The following is a 24,042-nucleotide window of genomic DNA, read 5'->3' as shown; positions in this document are numbered from 1 at the left end:
GAAAGAGCAGAAGAAGGGACGTAGGAATGGAGGGAGGATTAGAAAGAGAAAGAAATGTGGAAGGAATGGTCGACAAAGGAAAGGAATGGAGGAAAGGATGTAAGAGAAGTAACGGAGCAAGGAAAGGATCGTAGGTAGGAGCTGAAAAAGGAACGGTGAAAAAAACGGGGGAAGGAATTTTGCTAATAAGTACGGAAGGAGCGTAGAAAATTGCGATGGAAGGGGACCGGATAGAGGGACGAAAAGAGGGAAAGGACGTTAGAAGCGTCTCAGGAAGCGAAGTAGAATTGAGAAAGAAAGTACGGTATGTTGGAAGGAACGAAGGAAAGAACAGAAGAAAGGACGTAGGAAGGGACATAGCAGGGAACGTGGAAGCGGACTAAGGAAGCGACCTAAAGGGACTGAGGAAGGGATGTAGTAAGAAAAACAACGGGGCAGGGAAAGAAAGAAGAGGCGTAGTAAGAAAATCAACGAGGCAAGGGACGGAGGAAGGAAAGGAGGAAGGAACGGAGGAAGGAACGGAGGAAGGAACGGAGGAAGGAACGGAATAAAGAACGGAGGAAGGAACGGAGGAAGGAAAGGAGGAAGGAAAGAAGCAAAAAACGGTTAAAAGAACGGAGAAATGTATAGAGGAAGGAATTTACCAAGTATGTAGGGAAGGAGTGTCGAAAGGTGGAAAGGAAGAGGACTGGAATCAGGGATGAAAAGAGGGAAATAAAGTAAGAAGTGTTTTAGGAATGGACGTAGCAAATAAGGAAGGAATGTCGCAAAAAAGTACGAAAGGTGAGTCTGAAGGGGAGACGAAAGGATGGGCAGAAGGAAGGACGGTAGATTGAACGGAGCATGAGATGGAGAATGGAAAAGACAAAGGGACGAAGAAAGGAATGGAGGAAGAAATGTTGCAAGTAGGATCGAAAGAAAGGAGGAAGGAACCGAAGATTGGACGGAGAAAAAAATATGGAAGAAGCGGAGGAAGGGAAGGAAAAAGGAATGTCGCAAGTAAGTACAGAAGTGCGGGTGGCAGCAGGATCCAAAGGAGGGACGGAAAGGGACGTAGGAAGGGACGTAGGAAGGGATGTAGGAAGGGACGTAGGAAGGGACGTAGGAAGGGACGTAGGAAGGGACGTAGGAAGGGACGTAGGAAGGGACGTAGGAAGGGACGTAGGAAGGGACGTTGGAAGGGACGTAGGAAGGGACGTAGGAAGGGACGTAGGAAGGGACGTAGGAAGGGACGTAGGAAGGGACGTAGGAAGGGACGTAGGAAGGGACGTAGGAAGGGACGTAGGAAGGGACGTAGGAAGGGACGTAGGAAGGGACGTAGGAAGGGACGTAGGAAGGGACGTAGGAAGGGACGTAGGAAGGGACGTAGGAAGGGACGTAGGAAGGGACGTAGGAAGGGACGTAGGAAGGGACGTAGGAAGGGACGTAGGAAGGGACGTAGGAAGGGACGTAGGAAGGGACGTAGGAAGGGACGTAGGAAGGGACGTAGGAAGGGACGTAGGAAGGGACGTAGGAAGGGACGTAGGAAGGGACGTAGGAAGGGACGTAGGAAGGGACGTAGGAAGGGACGTAGGAAGGGACGTAGGAAGGGACGTAGGAAGGGACGTAGGAAGGGACGTAGGAAGGGACGTAGGAAGGGACGTAGGAAGGGACGTAGGAAGGGACGTAGGAAGGGACGTAGGAAGGGACGTAGGAAGGGACGTAGGAAGGGACGTAGGAAGGGACGTAGGAAGGGACGTAGGAAGGGACGTAGGAAGGGACGTAGGAAGGGACGTAGGAAGGGACGTAGGAAGGGACGTAGGAAGGGACGTAGGAAGGGACGTAGGAAGGGACGTAGGAAGGGACGTAGGAAGGGACGTAGGAAGGGACGTAGGAAGGGACGTAGGAAGGGACGTAGGAAGGGACGTAGGAAGGGACGTAGGAAGGGACGTAGGAAGGGACGTAGGAAGGGACGTAGGAAGGGACGTAGGAAGGGACGTAGGAAGGGACGTAGGAAGGGACGTAGGAAGGGACGTAGGAAGGGACGTAGGAAGGGACGTAGGAAGGGACGTAGGAAGGGACGTAGGAAGGGACGTAGGAAGGGACGTAGGAAGGGACGTAGGAAGGGACGTAGGAAGGGACGTAGGAAGGGACGTAGGAAGGGACGTAGGAAGGGACGTAGGAAGGGACGTAGGAAGGGACGTAGGAAGGGACGTAGGAAGGGACGTAGGAAGGGACGTAGGAAGGGACGTAGGAAGGGACGTAGGAAGGGACGTAGGAAGGGACGTAGGAAGGGACGTAGGAAGGGACGTAGGAAGGGACGTAGGAAGGGACGTAGGAAGGGACGTAGGAAGGGACGTAGGAAGGGACGTAGGAAGGGACGTAGGAAGGGACGTAGGAAGGGACGTAGGAAGGGACGTAGGAAGGGACGTAGGAAGGGACGTAGGAAGGGACGTAGGAAGGGACGTAGGAAGGGACGTAGGAAGGGACGTAGGAAGGGACGTAGGAAGGGACGTAGGAAGGGACGTAGGAAGGGACGTAGGAAGGGACGTAGGAAGGGACGTAGGAAGGGACGTAGGAAGGGACGTAGGAAGGGACGTAGGAAGGGACGTAGGAAGGGACGTAGGAAGGGACGTAGGAAGGGACGTAGGAAGGGACGTAGGAAGGGACGTAGGAAGGGACGTAGGAAGGGACGTAGGAAGGGACGTAGGAAGGGACGTAGGAAGGGATGGTGGAAGGAATGATAGTAGGAATGTCGCATGTGAGAAGAAAGAAGGAAAAACTAAGGAAGGAATGGAGAATGTGATACAAAAAGGAAAAGAGAATCGGACGAAAAAGGGAATGTCGCAAGTAGGATCGAAAAGAAGGACGGTAGACGGGACGAATGAAGAGACAGAGGAAACAAAAATATGAAAGGGGCTTTAGACGGAGAAAGGGAAGTATTGTAGGAAGAAAAAGAACTAAGCGAAAGACGCTAGACAGAACAAAAAAAAGAAATGAAGGAAGGAATGTGGCAAGTATAAGCGGAAGGAGGATCGGACGGTGGGATAGAATAAGGATCGGAAGGAGGGATTGAAAGAGGAAAGGAACGTAAAAAGGGTCTAAGGAAGAAACGAAGTAAGTAACGGAGAAAGGAACGGAGGACGAAAAGAATAGTAAAGGGACTAAGTAAGGGACGGTGAACGAAGAAAAAAATAGGGGACGGAATGTCGCAAGTAAGTACGTACGGAGGAACGATGGCAGGACGCAGGGTCGAATGGAGGACCGAAATGTTGGACGAAAAGAGAATCTGAGAAAAAACTCAGGAAAGAATGTAGAAAAGGTCGTTGGAAGAAACGCAGGAAGACACAGAGGAAGGAACGGAGGAAGAGATGGAGGAAAGGACGGAGGAAGGAACGGAGGATAGGATGGAGGAAGGTACTTAAGAATGACGGTGGATGAGGATTGGAAAGAGAAAGGAAGGAAAGACAAATAAAAGTAGAAAGGAATTGAGGATTGAAGGAAGGAATGTCTCAAGTAGGGTCGGAGAAAGGAACGGAAGGAGAAATGATAGTATGGACGTAAAGGGAGGCGGAAAAATAGATGAAGGGCAGGGATGGAAGAAGGAATGGAATGAGAACGAAGTGAAGGAACAGACGGCGAGTCGAAAGGAAGGGAGGAATGAAAGCGTGTCGGAAGGAAGGACCTCGGAAAAGGACCTGGGAAAGGGAGGGGTGGATTAAGAGGTATAAGAGGGAACGTCCGTCTCTCTTTAAAACATCCTGTCATACCTCAATTATTCCTTCCTCCCTTTTGATGCCCTCTCCAAAGTGGAGGCTATGATGTTTTAAAGAGGGACGGAAGGTAGAACCAAAGTAGGGAAATGTGGAAGGAGGGACGTAGAAAGTAACGGCAAAAGAGACGGAGGAAGAAAACCAGGAAGAACAGAGAAATTGATGAAGGAAAGGATTGGAGAACGGAAGGAGGGACGGCAGAATGAATGAAGAAACTGCCGATTGAAAGGGTGGAAAATGAGGGAAGAATGAAAGAAGGTACGGAATGTGAGGCAGAGGGTGGATGAGAAAAGGACATAGAAAGGACAACAAAGAAAAGTATAGGGAATATAAAAAACGACAGTAAAGACAGGATAAAGGAAGGGTTTAGCAGGCAGTGGCAGGAATGAATAGACGATGAGTGGCAAAGGGGTTTAGACAGAGAAACACAGATGGAAGAACTGAAAACAAATGCAATCACAAAGTAAAGAATGTACTAAAGAATGAACGGATGAACGTATGACAGAACGGATGGCGGAACAGATGGAAGAAAGTTCGAAGGCCAAGTAAAGAACCGAGCAAAGAAGCAAAGTAAGGAAGTAAAGAATGGATTAGCAAAGGGAAGGAAGGAGGCAAGTGCAAATGTAAAAACAAAGGAAAAAATTAAACAAAGAACGAGGTAGATGAAATAAAATTACAAAGGAAAGGATTGCAAATTTGCTCATGTTCCATTAACGCTCAGCGGGGATATTTTTCTCATATCAATTAATGCTGTCCGATACAAGTTCAAGCTCAATGGTAAGGGATCTCCTTTTCATTGCAAAATCCGAATAGCTTGCCGCAGAGCGACACAACTATGTAGAGAAATTCATATGACAGATTACCAAAGGTAAATATTGGGTTGCCAAAAAAGTAATTGCGTATTTTTTAAAAGAAAGTAAATGCATTTTTAATAAAACTTAGAATGAACTTTAATCAAATATACTTTTTTTACACTTTTTTTCTAAAGCAGGCTAAAAGTAACAGCTGATAACTGACAGAAGAAAGAATGCAATTACAGAGTCACAAGCTGTGAAAAAATTTGCCAACGCCGACTATATGAAAAATCCGCAATTACTTTTTGGGCAACCCAATACATCACACTCCTGGCGACATCACTAGGAGAAAATAACCACCGCTGAAATTTTTTTCTGGTATTCTCGCCGGGATTATACCCTAGCGTTCAGCGTTAACGACGGACATGCTAACCGCTGAGCTACGATGGCCCACCAGAGGAGAGATAGTGATACGAAAACGATGGATGAAGAAAGAAGAACTTGTGAAAGGACGGACGGAATTATCAAGGACAAAAAAGACATTACATTAAGGCGAGAAAATGATTGACTTCATTCAAGAGGATTTCGGGGATAAAACGATAAAAAAAAGAAAAAGGAATTATTAGCAAGTGGATGGTGAGACAGGCGGGCGTACTTACTCTGACTAGGGAGTGGCAGGTGAATCCGTATTCCTGCAAAGAAAATGTTTACAATGAAAAAATAAGTGCTTACGAACCACAAAAGGACAAATTAAAGAAGCACTCATAATATATGATGAGGGCGAGGGAAATACTGAAAAAAATAATTACAATTATGAACACAGTCTTCCAACTGTGAGAGAATCACAAAAATATCACAATCATGTTCATACAATCTGCGGGGAAAGTGGGTCACATTTATTATTTCATCCCAAAGCACGCAACCCAAGAATCGAAAGATTTTCTTTTATGCCATCTTTAACTAACACATGCAGATGTGTCGCTTTAATATGAGTGCATGTGTGTGTGTGTTGGAATGAAACTGATTAAACCATGTAAGACACTTGTTTGTCCCGGAGAGCAAAAAAAAAACATTATTTTATTTTCTCATTATTTTGGGTTCCTTGAGAAATTTTATTACACTCATTCTGTGTTAAGGACTTCATTACTATTGCCGCAAATGAAAAGAAAAAAATTGAAAAAAAAAATCTGTATTTTAATTTCTTGATAAAGGGGCCTTGGTAGTTGACTTGCTTTTTGTGTGGCTAAGAAAACTGTATGGCCTTAAAAAAAGACACGTAGTCATGTGGGACACGTGTCACTGCAAGATTTTCTTTTGCTTCTTCTTCTTTAGTTTTTTCTTTGCCTTGCACGAAGAATTATGGCAGCATACACCAGACCAGTCAGCAATTATAGTTTAATTAAGTGTTGTAATGATGTGTAACCATTGACATGACAAAAATTCGATGGTATGCTGGTATGGTAGAATCAGGATATGAAAAACAGGCAGGGCGACTAAGAGAAATCAAAAAAAAGGAAATTTTGCCTACAAAAAAAGTATACAAATTTGACAAAATTGTCTATGCAAGACAGCCACACAAAAGTAAACTCGCATTCCATACACATCCATTTACAATTTCATCAGCTTTAATTCCCCACCACAAAAATCCCCAATTCAACACGTTTCAATTTTGATAAACCAAAGATTTTGCCAGAATTTCCATGGGACTGAATTAATTTATTTTCACTCTGGTCATTGGCTTTGGCCAATATCGCACACTCCATGCCCACACACATCAACAGGTGAAACACATACACACACACACATACATCGACACTTTCCATGGAAAATGGACAAGTATTTACACAGCTTTTGTTGTAATTTATAGCATGTGCAATGCGGTTAAACCATAAATTGCTACAAAAAAAAAGGCAAGGGTATTTGTGGAATTTTAGTGGTTACAAACCCCAATTGGCCTTTCATATCTTAACCATTCGCAAGTAATTCAACCATGAGTTTACTTACATACCAATTTTCCATAACAAATTAAGATTTTTGGCTAATGCATAAATTCTTGAGGTGTTCTTAATGCTTCTTGGCGTCATTGCTTTTCAATATTCATTCCGAGTCGTAGTCCTCCACACCATTAATTAGACGGCCAAAGTGTCGAAGAATAACCACCAAGACTTTGTGGTCATCATTTAAGTGAAATTTCTCATTGGTTGCCATTGAGTAGCTCTCAAAAAGCCACAAAGATGCCAACAAATTTTCTTCTTTTGTTGGCTTCCCCTTTGCTGCCTTTGGCTGGGTTTGAGTACTTAAACTTTCTTTTTGCCAGAGTCAACAAAAACTTCGATTTCCCAAATGTTCGCAATCCTTATTGATGTTGAACAACTTGCCACCAAGTTTTGGCAAGGCTATTTGACTTACGCAACTCAATAACTTGCAGGATTACAAATCAAGATTGCCATTAGAAACTTTAAGAGATATGCGGTCTTAAATATATTGGGAGAAATATTGCCTCAGTCCCTTGAAGGAATGCTTAAGGAAAAATAAAGCAAGAGGGGGTTAGGTTATAACATAACATGGAGAGCTTAAGTTTAATGTGAAAACACAGTTTCAACTTGAAAATTTGTCATAATGCCATATCTATAGGGAATTTTGTTAAAATTTCATTTTCATAGGAAATTTTGTTACAATTCCATCTGGTGGGAAATTTTATTATTTTTCTAAAGGAAATTTTAGCGATTTTATATTCTTGTGAAAAACTTTTACAATATTTATTTACTTCGGTCTTTTCATATAAGACCGAATTTTGTCAAAATTTCCTTTTTTGGGAAATTGAGTAAAAAAAATTCCGTTTTTTTTGGGAAATTTTGTAAATAATTCCTTTCTTTGGAAGATTTTGTAAAAATTTCCCTGCTTGGGATATATAATCAAAATTTCCATTCTTTGGGATATTTTGCAAAAATATCCTTTTTTTGGGGAATTTTGCAAAATTATCCTTTTTTGGGAAATTTGGTAAAAATGTTCATTCTTTGCAAAAATTTGCTTTCCTTGTAAAATTTTGTAAAAATTAAAATTGTATTAGAAATTTTTTTTAAAAATTTCCTTTCTTTGGAAAATTTTGTAAAAAAAATCCTTTCTTTGGGAAATTTTGTAAAAATTTCCTTTTTTTGGGAAATTTTGTAAAAATTTCTTTGTTTTGGGAAATTTTTTAAAAATTTCCTTTCTTTGGAAGATTTTGTAAAAATTTCATTTCTACAGGAAATTTAGTCAAAAGTTCCTTACATTAGGAACTTTAATCAAAATTTCCTTTTTTTAGGATATTTTTCATAAACATTCCCTTTTTTTTGGGAAATTTTGCAACAATTTCAGTTCTTTGGGAAATTTTGTAAAAATATCATTTCTTTGGAAAATTTTCTAAAAATTTCCTTTCTTTGTAAAAATTTAATTTCTCTAGAAATTTTGAAAATATTTCATTTGCATAGGAAATTTTGGCACAATTGGCTAAAATTTTTATTATGTACATATTATTTCTGAAGGAAATTTTACAGATATTATATTTTTATGGAAATTCTTACAAAATTTATTTATTTAAGTTTTAAGGAAATTTTGTAAAAATTTCCATTTTTGAGAAAATTTGTTAAAAAATTTCCTTTCTTTGGGAAATTTTGTAAGAAATTCCTTTCTTTGGGAAATTTTATAAAAATTTCATTTCTATAGGAAATTTTATTAAAATTTCCTTACATTGGGAAATTTTGTTACAATTTCCTTACATTGGGAAATTTAATCAAAATGGCCCTTTTTGGGATATTTTTTTTACATTTCGTTTCTTTGGAAAATTTTGTAAAAATTAACACTCTTTGGAAAATTTTGCAAAAATATCCTTTTTTGGCAAATTTTGTAAAAATATCCTTTCTGTGGAAAATTTTGTAAAAATTGTCTTTCTTTGTAAAATTTTGTAAAAGTTTTTTTTTCTAATTTTTCAAGTTTTTTTGCCTGTTAGGGCGAGATAATTAAATTTTACAATTTTTGTTTGTTTCTCTTTCGAGACGAGCTGGATGATTGGAGATGCAAATGGAAAAGCAAAGCCAAAAAAAAGAGTTTTATTCCCATAAGAAATTTTGACAAAATTTCATTATATTTTGGCAATTTTATCAAAACTCCTTTTTTTTCTGGCAAATTTTGATAAAATTTCTTACATTTGGGAAATTTTGTACAAATTTCTTTTCTTGGTAAATTTTGTCAAAATTAATTTTTTTTGGGGGGGCAAATTATGACATATTTTTCCAAAGAGAGGAGATTTTAGCAAAAACTCCAAATCAAATGAAATGTCGACAAAATTCCCAAAAGAAGGAAAATTTCCACAAAATTTCCCAAGGAAAGTAAATTTTGACAAAATTTCTTACAGCAATAAACGTATAAAATTTCGCGTAAATCGCCCCATCTATCTCTGAGATCTGGCGTAAGGGTAAGGGGAGGGTCTACCAATTAAAGTTTGGATGTTGGATCTACTTCATTCTCTTGGTTTTGGAAGTGGATTGGAGTAGACAAACCCTTTGCCCCGAAGGTGGATATCCGATTCATACTCTACTCCCTATAGGCGGTATATGTGGTGTGGTTCAGGGGGAGTTTATGAGATGAGTAGTCCCTGAAACACTTGGTCATAAAACGAATATCAAATTTGAACCCCTTTTTGCCATAATCCACAAATATGTCTAGGTTGGGGGGTAATTAGGGTGGGGCGGCCACCCACACAATTAGCCCTGAAAAAAAAATCAGTGTCGTGCTTCACTCTCAAATAGCTTTTATTTGAGCAGCAATTGCAATTGGTTTGGGCAGAGTTTATGGAGTGAGACGACCCCAAACACTTGGCCCCAAAATTGGATATAAAATTCTTTTTCTACTATCAAATATTAGCCCGGTTTAAAGGGTGTTTAGGAGGACCCTGAAATAATATGGGCATCGTGCTAGATCACGATTTTGTTTGAGCCCTATAAAGTCAAGCAATTTGAAAGTGGCGATCAAGATATTCAGGGCTACTTGTTTCGCTCAGATGCGCAAAATTAATTAATTTTTTTGTATTGTTTATCTACTTTCAAAATCATATTCTAAAGCTTCCACTTGGGATACCACATTTTTAAAGATCCGCAGGCCATCGCGTGGTAATGAGGGTAAAAAGTGTACTCTCCTCCTCTGACTTTTATTGTCATGCTATTCTATCCTGATTGGCCTTCATTTATTATTTTTAACTTTTTTTTATGGGTAGGCGGTTGCCCTCTGACACATCCCTGCATTTGGATACAATATTTTCTCGGTCGTCCTAGATGGCAGTTTGGTGTTATTTTTATTAGGAGGATAGGGTCGGTCCCCTCGACGCTAAGACAAATTATTTGAGTCCTTTAATGTCTAGATCTACATGTACGGCTGAACGGCAGGACGGGACCCAGACACTTGAATCCTTATATCAACATCAGATTCGAACTCTACTGTCATAGACCTTTCTTTTAATTGGCCTAATTTCCCGATCGAACTACACGTCTTATTGAAGCGTACTGTCCCGTATGTGTAAATCAGATTCGTATTCAACTCTCAAAGACCTTTCATTTTATACCCATTTTGTGACGTTGGACATTCATGCTCGTTTTGGAGGTTTTTGGGTTTGAAGAGGCCCAGGGGTACACCTCGGACGGTATTCTTATAACAGATGTATACTCAACCTTCAAACACCTTTCATGTGAAACCCATATAGTACAATCGGTAAATATATCCTGTTGAGGGGTTTTTGGTAGGTGGGGAGCGCCTCAGACACCAAGGAATACATTTTTATATCAGCTTTTTACTATTCTTTTATAGGCCGTTCATTTTATATCCATATTGTGCCAATCGGTAAATATGTCTTGCTGGGGGTTTTGGGGGTTGGGGGAGCCCCTCAGGGACCAAGGAATACATTTGTATGTGGGATTTGTACTCTACTTTTAAATACCTTTCATTTGATACCCATATTGCCCAAAGCAATAAAAGTGTCCTGTTGGGTGGAGTTCTTGGAGATGGGGAATGGGGAACCCCCCCCACTAAGGGTGACATTTTTATGCCATGTTCGTACTCTACTCTTAAATACCTTTCATTTGATACCCATATTGCCCCAGTCGGTAAACATGTCCGTTCGGCTGGGTTTTTTGATGGGGCGCCCCCCCCAGGATAGTTGCGCCCAAATATGTATACCAATTTCGTGCTTTGGAGTTACCATGAGGTGGCATACAAAATTTTGCTTAAATCAGTTCAAGCATCTCCAAGATCTGTCATTTTTGAAAATTAGAGTAAGGGGGAGGGTCCGCCCCCCCCTTCGGATATCAAAAACTGCAGTATCCTTTTCAAACTCTAACATCTGTGAAAATTTCATGAAAATTGGTTCTGCATTTTTTGAGCCTATACGGAACAGACAAACAAATTAACAAACAAACACAGCACAACAATTTCATTTTTTTTCCTAGGAAAGTTTTTTAAACATTTCCTATGGAAATTTCTGTAGGAAAATTTGTTAAAACTTGTAATTTGTGTTTTTGTCAACAAAGGTTTGGTGGCTGACATTTAAGCACCACTAGCAACCATTAATTGTAAGTATTAACATTGCTTCAATTGTGCGGAAAATCTTAATTTAAGTAAAATACATATGCTAAACCACAACCACGCATAGACTCTGTGTGCACAAGGTAAGTAAGACTAAGTAAGATGAATTTTGTCCTTGATATGCAAAACAAAAACCTTCTTCTTAGTCTGCTCCGTCGCTGAATTTTGACTTTGAGTCTCACTAATGTTGGCATCATCTGTGGTATGGCTTCTTGGTTTTTGTGGCATAGTAAAACTTCATGCCACACATTCTCCTCATACTCCGTGCAAAATTGCAGCAAAACAACGTGCTTTGAGATGCCAACAAAGGCAGTAGGATGACATATTTTAATATGTCTTTAATTTGTCAATACAAATACAACAACTCTAACAAAGTCTAGGGAAAATTTAATTTAAGATTTTTAATTTATAATTTGTTTTTGCAATAATTCTCTGCAACTCTTTGCTATACTCAATATGAGTTTGTTATCTGATTACAAAAGACAAAGTTGACACTTATTGGGGTAATGTAGAGAAAATTACCATAAGCAGGCAAACTGATTTTATGCAAAAAAAATCTCCTAAAAGTCTATAAACATTATAAGGTAAGCTATTGCTTTGTGTTTAACAAATTTGTTAAATATTCCACAGTCTATTTACATCCTTGCTCTAAACTATTTACTTAGACCAATTATTGCTTTGCTTCATGTGTGATTATAAACTCAATAGAATTTTTATATTAATTTAATAAAATTGAACTAAAACTCTATATTGAATTGCCTTTAAGAGTCAGACTTTATCATATATCAAAAATTTCATATAAAGTTTCTATTCAATCATAAAACTTATTATTAAATTTCTCATTGCTGGATTGTTGTGATGGCTGTCAGAAATGTCACTGCTTTGGAAAAGTTGTAAGTGTATCAATCAATGCCACAAAAAATATTTGTTAATGTTTGTAAAATTTATGCTTTGCTGTAAATTTGATTAAGGTGATTGCATGGAATTCCATTCCTATTTCAAATTACAACACACTTATAAATTTAGTTGGAAAAAGAAAAAAAAAATTCAATAAATTATGAAAAATATGTATGCTCTCAGTTGGAAGGGCAAACAGAGCATTGATGAAAACCTTCTACATATAAGGGTAATATGTCCAGTAATAAAATAAGGAAGATTACAGTAACGGAAGTACATTTTTAGGGGAAAAAAGCTTTGCCAAAAGAGATCAGCTCAAAAATTCAAACAAACAATTTTTCTAAAAATTCTTGGAATATAAAATGAAGGCCCAGTAAATATTGGTTTATATGGCAGCTATATCCAAATCTGGAGCAATCTCAGCCAAATTGAAGAAGAATATCGTAGGGCCCAACACAACTCACTATCCCAAAATTTTGCGAAATCGGATAATAAATGCGCATTTTATGGGCCTAAGACCTTTAATCGAAAGTCGGTCCATAGGGCAGCTATATCCAAATCAGGACCGATCTGGATCAAATTGAAGTAGAATGTCTCAGGGCCCAACACAACCACTATCCTAAATTTCGGCGAAATCGGACAATAAATGCGCCTTTTATGGGCCTAAGACCTTTAATCGAAAGTCGGTCCATAGGGCAGCTATATCCAAATCTGAATCGATCTGAGCCAAATTAAGGAGGGATGTCGAAGGGCCTAACCCAACTCACTGACCCCAAATTTCTGCGAAATCGGACAATAAATGCGTCTTTTATGGGCCCAAAACCTTAAATCGAGAGATCGGTCTATATGGCAGCTATATCCAAATTTGGAACGATCTCAGGCAAATTGAAAAATAATATCGAAGGGCTTAAGACAACTCACTGTCCCAAATTTCAGCAAAATCGGATAATAAGTGCGGCTTTTATGGGCCCAAAACCTTAAATCGAGGGATCGGTCTATATGGCAGCTATATCCAAATTTGGAACAATCTCAGGCAAATTGAAAAATAATATCGAAGGGCTTAAGACAACTCACTGTCCCAAATTTCAGCAAAATCGGATAATAAGTGCGGCTTTTATGGGCCCAAAACCTTAAATCGAGAGATCGGTCTATATGGCAGCTATATCCAAATCCGGATCGATCTCAGCCAAATTGAAGAAGAATATCGTGGGGCCCAACACAACTCACTATTCCAAATTTCGGCGAAATCGAACAATAAATGCGCCTTTTATGGGCCCAAGACCTTAAATCGAAAGATCGGTCTATATGGCAGCTATGTCCAAATTCGGACCGATTTGGGCTAAATCGAAGAAGGATGTCGAGGGGTCCAACACAACTCACTGTTCCAAATTTCAGCGAATTTGTATAGTAAATGTGGCTTAAATGGGCCTAAGACCCTAAATCGGCGGATCGGTCTATACGGGGACTATATCAAAATATAGTCCCATATGGCCCATCAGCGAACTTAACCAGCTTATAGACAAAAAAAAAATCTGTGCAAAGTTTCAGCTCCATATCTCTATTTTTAAAGACTGTAGCGTGATTTCAACAATTCTTTGAATAACTTTTTTAAATATATTGGGTTGCCCAAAAAGTAATTGCGGATTTTTTAAAAGAAAGTAAATGCATTTTTAATAAAACTTAGAATAAACTTTAATCAAATATACTTTTTTACACTTTTTTTCTAAAGCAAGCTAATAGTAACAGCTGATAACTGACAGAAGAAAGAATGCAATTACAGAGTCACAAGCTGTGAAAAAATTTGTCAACGCCGACTATATGAAAAATCCGCAATTACTTTTTGGGCAACCAATATATATGAGCAGTTATTGACCGATGCGGACCGTACTTCTCATGCCGTACAAGTCATAGAAAAATTTCACCTCCAAAATTTGAGGCAATTTAAGTAATAATTGCGCCCTCAAGAGGCTACGAAAGTCAAATTGGGAGATCGGTTTATATGGCAGCTATATCAGGTTATTAACTAACTTAGACCATACTTGACACAAGTGTTGAAAGTCATAACGAAACGCCTCATGCAAAATTTCCACCAAATTGGATAACAATTGCGCCCTCTAGAGGCTCAAGAAGTCTAATCAGGAGATCGGTTTGTATGGCGGCTATATCAGGGTTTAGACAGATTTGGATCATACTTAGCGCAGTTATTGGAAATCATACCAAAACAACATGCGCAAAATCTCAACCAAATTGAATAACAATGGCGCCCTCTAGAGGCTGAAGAAGTCATGCAAAAAACTCGGATAAGAATTGAGTCCTTCAGAAGCTCAAGAGGTCAAGATAGGTTTATATGGCTGCTATATCAACACATGAATCGATTTGGCCCATTTACAATTCCAACCGACCTACACTATTAAGAAGTATCTGCGCAGAATTTCAAGCGCCTAGATTTACTCCTTCAAAGTTAGCGGGCTTGCGACAGAGGGACTGTCTAACAGACGGACGGACATGGCTTGATCGACTTCAAATGTCATGGCCATCAAGAAATATCTACTTTATGGGGTCTTAGACGAAAATTTCGAGGTGCTATAAACGAAATGACGAAATTAGAATACCCCCATACTCTGGTGGAGGGTAATTTTTCAGAGAAAATGGACTACTTTGGCCAACTGGGAAATAGTGGGCTAAAACCGTTTACAGGAAATATAATAGGAACTACACTCTTTCCGAATCTATTCAATTTGGAGCCGTTAATGTTGAAGAAACAAGATACAGGCCATTTTTGGAAAAAATTGGTCATTATACCATACACCACTACTGTGGTACAGGGTATTATAACTTAGTGCATTTGTTTGTAACACCTAGAAGAAAGAGAGATAAACCCATTGATAAGTATCTGATCGACTCATAATCACTTTCGGATTCGATTTATCAATGTCCTTATGTCTGTCTCTTTGTCCGTACGTCTGTCTGTCTGTCCGTCTGTCCATGTTAATTTGTGTCCTACATTGTGCACTACAGGACTTTTAAGAGCTATAGGAAAGTTTTTCGAAAAAACACATAAAATTCTGAAAAAGCATGATATCTCCATTTGAATCGATAATGCGGTCCATATTATTTAATGTTTGAAGATTATTTCATGCAAATGTTGACCGTGACTACGCCTCAAATGGGCTATCCGCTTAGTCCAATTTTGGCATACTATTTCCAACATTTCGGCCAGTAGCTCACGAATAAATGTTTCACTGTTGCCTCCCAATGCGTCAATTGAAGTGGGTTTGTCTGTTACTGACATGACTTTGAACATAGCCCCATCTTTGAAGTACAACCAATGATAGCAGCAGCCCATAAACCGCACCAAACGGTGAATTTTTCTGGATGCATTGGTAGCTCTTGCAATGCTTCTGGCTGGTCTTCACTCCAAAATCGACAACTCTGCTTATTAATGTCTGTCCGTCGATCTGTCCATCAAAAGCACGCTTACTTTTGAAGGAAAAAAGTCAGGCGCTTGAAATTTTTGGACAAATACTTCTTATTAGTGTAAGTCCTAGTGGTGTTCAATGCAGGCACCTGCCGCGTTGGCCTAATCCTGCAGGGTTCTTAACCCTGGGTGAATATTATGCGTCCACCAACGCCCCCACACATAGCCTAAGCTATGCATGACTACCAATTCGAGTTCACGTTGTCTGGACGTGTTCTCCCCTTTGGTTAGGGGCGGAGCATTATCTAAAACTCCTTCCGATCTATGGGTCACGGCAACCGGTTGCAATGCAACTCCACATCGAGCTTGTGCTCTACCCGCGATCTGGGTCCAAACCACAGCCACCACGTTACTCCCCACTGGGGCCTCACCATAGTCGGGCTGGAATCGAAATTCCAGGGGCCCCCGACTCCCGTGGTGCCAGATTAAGGACTTCGGTCAGACCTCGTAGCCGAAGCTACTACCAGTTGAACCCCAAACGGTTCCGGACTGGTCACCTGGCTTATTAGTGTAAGTCCGTTTTGGTTGTTAATGGGCCATATCGGTCCAAATTGGATCATGCCTTCTTCCGCCGCTAGAGGGCACAATTTTTATCTGGTTTGGCTGAGGTGTTTCGTAATGACTTCCAACAACTGTGCTAAGTATGGTTCAAATCGGTTCATAACCTGATGCCCTATAAACCGATCTTAGATCTTCTTCTGACTTCTTAAGCGTTTAGAGGGCGCAATTCTTATCCGATTTGGCTATAATTTTATACAACGTCTGTCCTTCAACATATGTGGCAAATAAATGTGGTCTGTTCGGTCAAGAGCCTGATACAGCTCCCATTTAAACCGATCTCCCGAGTTTGCTTCTCGAGACCCTGAAGGGCGCAATTCATATACGAATTGGCATAAATTTGACACAATGACTTCATATTAATTATGGTCCGAATTGGACCATAACTTGCTATAGCTCCAATAGCACTGCAATTCTTATCCCTTATCCTTTGTTTGCCTAAAAAGAGATACCAGGCAAAGAGCTCAACATCTGCCATCCATGGTGAAAGTGTTCGCCAGTGCTTTCCTAATTTCAAAGATAGAATTTGGGGCAAGGGCAGTATACTGGATATTTACTATTGTTATTCAACCGGGTCTCACCTGTGAGCGTCTTTACATGGATAACATGTAAGATAAAGCGCGACATTACATCTAAACTGAGAGATTCAGTAACCTGACGCTTTTCTGCTTTCGAATTCTCGCCTATACCGCTAGGGAATGTGCCAGCGGCAATGGGTAAGGAGTTCCTTTTCGCGAATGACTTGGAAGATTTTCCCGGAGAGTAAGATTTTGGCTGAAGGCATACCGCTTATCTCCGGACACTCGGTATAAATAGGCGGGTTCAAGCTGAAATGTCGCAACGGGCCAGCAAAACGCCTAAAAGTATACTACGATCGGAGCCTTTGCACCATTTTAAAATTAGGTAAAAAGACCGCCCTTTGACAGAGAGAAAGCTGGCACTTTTGAGACTCTCTTCGATACAACAAGAGAGTCTTCGGAAACGGCAAGGCTGTAGATTATGGACGGGGCCGGTCAGGTCGTTCTTAATTAATGACTTGGATGTTTTCTTCTGTGAAAAGAGAGTTTTGGCTAAAGACGCCTCAACTTTACGCTGTTATATACCGAAGGGCCCAAGCTGGCGCTGTGAACAGAGCTATAAACAGCAATTTGTGATTTTATTATAAAAAATCTTGGCACTACAGTGGAGAATCAACTATTAAAAAACTTTTCACTTACTTCCCTAAAACAGGACATTCCAGCAAAATTACTATTGCCAAGTTTCATATTGACTTCATGTAGTTTGCCATTGGGCTTAAACTTTAATCGGACTGCACTCATTGATATGAGGAAATATCCTCTGTTCCTTAATGGAATGTTCATGAGAAATTTTACATTTACATTTTGTTTTTTTTTTTTTAAAGAAAATATCATTTGTTTGTTGCAAAATACCAACGATTTCATTCAGCATAGGATTTTTGGTTTTCTTCAATTGCCTACTATACTGCCTAACTTAATTGCTTCTCACAGTTCGTTGATTTAGGATGGCATGTGAAGTAAGGGAGAAACTAAAAACAATTCCGGGAAACAAGCCATAACAGCCACACAAGTGAGTTTACTCTTCGATTTCATTTCCTCGGAAGATGAAGAAGTCCAAGAAAATTTGCCTTAAAACACTATTGCACACACACACACACACGGACACTTCAACATAGCATTTAGTTGGATTAAGGCACCCATGGTACTGGAAACAAATGTGTGTCCTGCGCAAATAGACACCGAGACCAGTAGCAGCAGTACCTTAGTCCCTTAACTATTTGGTGGAAATGAAAAAAGTTTAGATATCATCCCATATAGCAAAGAAGAAAAAAAGAAAACACTCAAACGGCTTGAAGTAACATTAGTAAACTACAATTTGTTCAAAAGTGGAAAGCGGAAACGGAAAAGGATGCACTGCTTTGTCAAATATGTTTATACAGTGAATAAAGCGCCACCATGCCAAATGGCTTGAAAATGACAGCAACAAGATAAACAAGACAAGAAATCACTTCAGTGAAAAAGGATATCGAAGCTCATACTAAACTTTTCAATAAAGGCAAACCCCCCCAAAAAAAAACAAAATCTAAACCAAAGCATGCTGTTAATGGATAACAAGTTTAAAGTAACTTTAAGAATGCTTCAAGGTCAGCAGACAACAAATAAAATCAGATTTTATTTGTTGATCCCAACAGCAGACTATTTTACCAAAAAACACCAAAGGCAAGTAAGTGTTAAACAGATTAACCTTTAAGGAAAACAAAAAACAAAAACAGACATTATGGCCTTTGACTTTCAATTTCCTAAACTTAACCTTTACATATGGCGAAACCTCTGTTGCCCCAAAAGCTAGCCACAAAAAATTGCCTTAAAAACAAAACTGAAATCCCTTCAAAGGAAAACGAAAGAAAAAAATAACAAAAATTGTAAGAACTAAAATTTAGCTTTAAATTTTGTTTCACTACACATTTCCACTTGAATTGATGTAGGCATTCACTTAGCACACAAAGCATCATGCAACAGTCCATTGTGAAATAATCACCTGAACAAACAATTCTCTGAGCCTATGTTAACTAACACTAACAGCAATAATGGCCGGCTGGAGAAGGAAGCTCTTAGACACAAAATGGAAAATCGTCTATGGCAATGGCTTAAGGCAATGCCTGAAAAAACCCTATTATGCATTCTTAGCCAATTGTCTGTTTTTGTTGGCAAATGCATTCAATGGCCGGCCCACAACTGAAGTCTTAAACTGAGAAATCAATTTGCATATGCTTCACTGAGCATTCTAAACGATTGATGCTAAAAATGAAGTAAAAAACATAGTACGCTACAGCCAAGCAATAAATGGATGGATCAAACTTAGTATATCCATCAACCCTCAACGCCGGACACTCTATGTATGGTGTAGATGTACATTCATATATTGACTACTTATGCTATTTAATTTTTAAAAATTCCAAAACAAAAATTATAACCAAAAAAAATTAAAATAAAATTAAAAAAAAAAATTAAAAAAATTATTAAAAAAAAAAAAAATAAAAAATAATAATATATAAAAAATGATAAAAACATAAAAAATAATAGAAAAAAACAACAAGAAATGATAAAAATTAAAAGCAATAATATATAACAAAAAATAATAATATTTAAAAGAAATTAAAATATTTAATTTAAAACTTATTCCTGAAAAAAAAAATAAAATAAGAATATACAAGAAAAAAAAAATAAAAAAAATAAGAAGTAATAAAAATTATAAAAAATAAAATAAAATATATAGCCAAACAAAAATAAAAAATATTAAAAAAAATAAAATTAAAAAAAAATCTAATTTTTAAATAAAATTTTTTAAAATTAAAAAAAAAAATATATATAAAATAAAAAAAAATTTAAAAATAAAAAAAAATAAAAAATTATACACAAATTAAAAATAATCAAAAATTATATACAAATAAAAAATAGGAAATAATACAAATTATAAAAAATAAAATAAAAAATATAGCCAAACAAATAAAAAAAATTTAAAAAAAAAACAAAACAAAAAAAATTTAAATAAAAAATAAATAATAAAATAAAAAACATTAAAATTTTTATTCCAAAAAAAATTGAAAATATTATGTCTGTCCGTCTGTCTGTCAAAACAACACTTACTTTCGAAGGTAAAAAGCTAGGCGCTTGAAATTTTGCACAAATAATTCGTATTAGTGTAAGTCGGTTGTAATTATTAATGGGCCATATCGGACTAAGTTTAAATATAACTGCCACAGAAACCAATGTGGGATCTTGACTTCTTCCGCCGCTAGAGGGCGCAGTTTTCATCCAATTTGGCAGATTTTGTACAACGGCTTCTCTCGTGACCTTCAACATATGTGGCAAATATGGTCTGAATCGGTATAGAGCCCGAAACAGAAGCGTACTAAGAAGGCTCACAGATGTTGGACACTTTTAGATGGGACGTAGGCTCGAAATGGGGCCTGAAACCGAAGCTAGTCCACTGGCTCTACAGGAACGTGATTAGACCAATACTTACTTACGGCTCAGTAGTTTGGTGGACTGCTATGGAGAAAAAGTGCAATATAAGGACCATACAACAGGTTCAGAGAACAGGTTGCCTTGGCACAGGCGGAGCGATGATGTTGCCCATAAACATTCCACTTTGGAACAAGGGCAAACTTCTCACATATCAATGAGTGCAGCCCGATTCAAGTTTAAGCTCAATGATAAGGGGCCTCCTTTTTATAGCCGAGTCTAAACGGCATGCCGCAGTGCGACACCTCTTTGAAGAGAAGCTTTACATGGCATAGTACCTCACAAATGTTGCCAGCATTAGGAGGGGAAAACCACCGCTGAAAATTTTTTCTGATGGTCTCGCCAGGATTGGAACCCTGACGTTCAGCGTCATAGGCGGACATGCTAAGTATGAGGCAGCCACTGCGGCTATGAGACTTAAGGCGATGGGAGAATGGATTGAGGATGGGAGCAGCTCATACCATCGCGGAGACGACGAAAGGAAGGGAAGAGGTTTCCGATTAGATACCTAAGACGGCCGAGCGCGAGGCACTGCTGCCAGTGGCACAGTCTTGGATTATAGGAACACCTGTATTGTCATCTGGAAGATCATGTTACACGGATGGATCAAAGCTAGAGGACAGAGTAGGCCTGAGGGTCTACATTGAGAACCCAGGGTCTGAGATCTGTTTTAGACTGCCTGACCATAATACGGTCCTGCAGGCGGAGATCCGGGCGATCACGGAATGCGTGAAGTGGTGTGGCGCTAAAGCGAGGACGTCAAGTGCCAACAGTAAAATTGCCATAAGGACCATAACAACCAAGACGGTGAGGTCACGAACAGTCTTGCAGTGTAAGAAGGAGATTAAGGCCTTCTCTGAGAATGGGAAAATTGGTTTACATTGAGAACCCAGGAACTAAAATCTGTTTTAGACTGCCTGATCATAATACGGTCCTGGAGGCGGATATCCGGGCGATTACGGGATGCGGGAGGTGGTGTGGTGCTAACGCGAAGACGTCGAGTGTGAACATCTTTGCCGACAGTAAAATTGCCATAAGGAAAATAATAACCAAGACGGTGAGGTCCCGAACAGTCTTGCAGTGTAAGGAGATTAACGCCTTCTCTGAGGATGGCAAAATCCGCATCGTTTGGGTGCCGCGCCATAACGGAGTAAGGGCGAATGAAAGGGCAGACGATTTGGCGGTGAAGGCTAGAGAACTGCCGTCAATAAACTTTAAGGGGGAATGAAGGGCAAACGATTTGGCAGTGAAGGCCAGAGGAATGTCTTCAATAATCTTTGTTAACCCGAAGCCTTTAGGGTCGACGCAGTTCAAGTTAAGGGCGTGGGCGACGAACACTGTGAAACAGAGAAACAGACGGTAGGGCGGCGTAAATCCTATGCGGTGATCCGGATTGTGAGAGGACAAGGCTATTACTGAAAGGAAGTAAGAAGCAGGTCAGTATAGTTCTATGAGCTCACTTATGCAAAATCTGTGTGGCAAGTGGTAGCATGTTTAAGGCATGTTGGGAAGATGATGAGACGTTGGAGCATTTCGGGTTACGCTGGACGCCTGGGTTCGAATCCTGTCGAGACCATCAGAACGGTAGTTTTCCCCTACTAATACATTTGTGAGGTACTATGCCTCATAAAACTTTTCTCCAAAGAAGTGTATAAAAAGGAGGCCCCTTATCATTGAGCCTTAACTTGAATCGGACTGCACTCATTGATATGTGAGAAGTTTTCCCCTGTTCCTTAGTGGAATGCTCATGGTAAAATTTGCCTTTGCATAACTTCTATAAAACTAATATGAATGTCCAATGTGTGGCAATTTACTGGGTATTCACTGGGTAGCTGCCAATCTCTACCTATGGACTTGGAAATGTTAACATCTATTAGTTTGCCCATCACTGCTGTAGGGAATAAACACCATTGGAGAAAATTTCAATATTCACGCAGTAATATGAATCCAGTCTATGTTGCCACATACTATCATGTTTGAATGAGGTAGTAAACAACTCACAATAATACATATTTTCTGTCTACAAATTACATTTGCAATCTTTTTTCGAATATTCAATGGAAACCTTTGCAAACATCCCTAATGCCAATCATTTGGAAGGAAACTAAATATTTTGCTCGGAAGTCAGATACTTAAAAAAAATCAAATATCAAATAAAGTCCATTCGACAAGCCTTATGATAGTACTGACTTCTCTTATATTGGTAAACTTTAAGGGGGGCAGTGATTAAACAACTCTTTCAGAGAAATTTACAAAGTTTAAACATGTGTTACTTAAGTTGGCTTACACCAAATATGTACCAACCTAAAAAGCCACTTTATTTGTTTAAAGATGTTGTCTCCTTTTAGGGATGCCTGCCAACTATTGTTGTTAATGATGTTGTTATACTCTCCGTTTTAGTGTTCACGGCAAAACTTGACTTTCTTTTATGTGTTCTTAATTAGTGAAAGTTGTAATGTTACAGACACCATTTTATCGTCATCTCCATTGGGGCCATGATGTTTATCACATGGTTCTAAGGAAACTGACGAAAGATTAAGGCCAATGGATCGTTAAGTAGCTAATAAGTATCTTATTACGAAGACTGACTTTAGAAAAACCACTTCCACATTCACCACATGACGTGTATTTATGTTATGTCTGCTATGGTTGTCTTCCCAACAAAAATTTCTTTGGAAACAAAAAACGTGGATAGAAATTTGATAAAGACAATCAGGATGATATCATTATCTTTATTATGCAAATAGGCAATCTGCCAACAGCTGTTGAGAGAGAAAAGAGGGGGAACATTTTTATAATTTTAATTAATAATGAGTTCAAAGGAAGTGATTTAAACTTAAATGTGACAACCCTTAAGCCTGTATAAGAAATGAAATTTCGAAAAAAAAAGTCATATAAATTTAAAATTAAAATTTTAATAAAATTCGATATAGATATGCAATTTTGGCAAAATTTGCTGTAGAAATTAAAATATGACAAAACTTCTGTGTCAGTTAAATCGGATTTCAGTTAAATCGGACAATAAATGCGCCTTTTATGGGGCCAAGACTTTAAATCGAGATATCGGTCTATATATCAGCTATATCTAAATCCGAACCGACCTGGGCCAAATTGAAGAAGAATGTCGAAGGGTTTAACTTAAGTCACTGTCCCAAATTTCGGCGAAATCGGATAATAAATGCGCCTTTTATGGACCTAAAACCCTAAATCGCCAGATCGGTCTATATGGCAGCTATATTCAAATCTGGACCGATCTGGGCCAAATTGGAGAAAGATGTTGAAACGTATAACACATCTCACTGTCTCAAATTCCGGCGACATCGGACAATAAATGCGCCTTTTATGGGCCCAAAACCTTAAATCGAGAGATCGGTCTATATGGCAGCTATATCCAAATCTGGACCGATCTGGGCCATATTGCAGAAGTATGTCGAGAGGCTTAACACAACTCATTTTGCCAAAACTTGGCGACATCGAATAATAACTGCTCCATTTATGGGTTCAAAACCTTAATTCGGCGGATCGGTCCATATTGCAGCTATATCTAAATCTGAACCGATCTAGGCCAAATTGAAGAGGAATGTCGAAGGGCTTAACACAACTCACTGTACCGAATTTGAGCGAAATCGGATAATAAATGTAGCTTTTATGAGTCTAAGACCCTAAATCGGCGGATCGGTCTATATGGCAGCTATATCCAAATCTGGACCGATTTGGGCCAATTTTCAGAAAAATTTCGAAGAGCCTAACACAACTCAATGTCCCAAATTTCGGCAATATCGGACAATAAATGCGCCTTTTATGGGCCCAAAACCTTAAATCGAGAGATCGGTTTATATGGCAGCTATATCCAAATCTGGACCGATCTGGGTCAAATCAAAGAAGGATGTCGAAGGGTCTAACACAAC

At 39.0% G+C, this 24,042-nt stretch overlaps 1 protein-coding gene across 1 annotated transcript in view; it reads left to right on the top strand.

Moving 5' to 3' along the window:
• The first annotated feature begins 848 nt into the window (after window positions 1-848).
• The window catches only part of LOC131997665 (cylicin-2-like), a 34,823-nt gene continuing 11,629 nt past the window's right edge, over window positions 849-24,042 (top strand). Inside the window, exon 1 of the mRNA XM_059368879.1 lies at window positions 849-2,697. Coding sequence (XP_059224862.1) covers window positions 849-2,697 — 1,849 coding nt within the window. The remainder of the gene's footprint in view (window positions 2,698-24,042) is intronic.

The sequence above is a fragment of the Stomoxys calcitrans genome, chromosome 5 (assembly GCF_963082655.1).
Source record: "Stomoxys calcitrans chromosome 5, idStoCalc2.1, whole genome shotgun sequence".
Classification (NCBI taxonomy): Eukaryota; Metazoa; Arthropoda; class Insecta; order Diptera; family Muscidae; genus Stomoxys; species Stomoxys calcitrans.
Note: the sequence above shows the minus strand (reverse complement) of the source record. Positions and strands in the feature narration are given on the sequence as shown.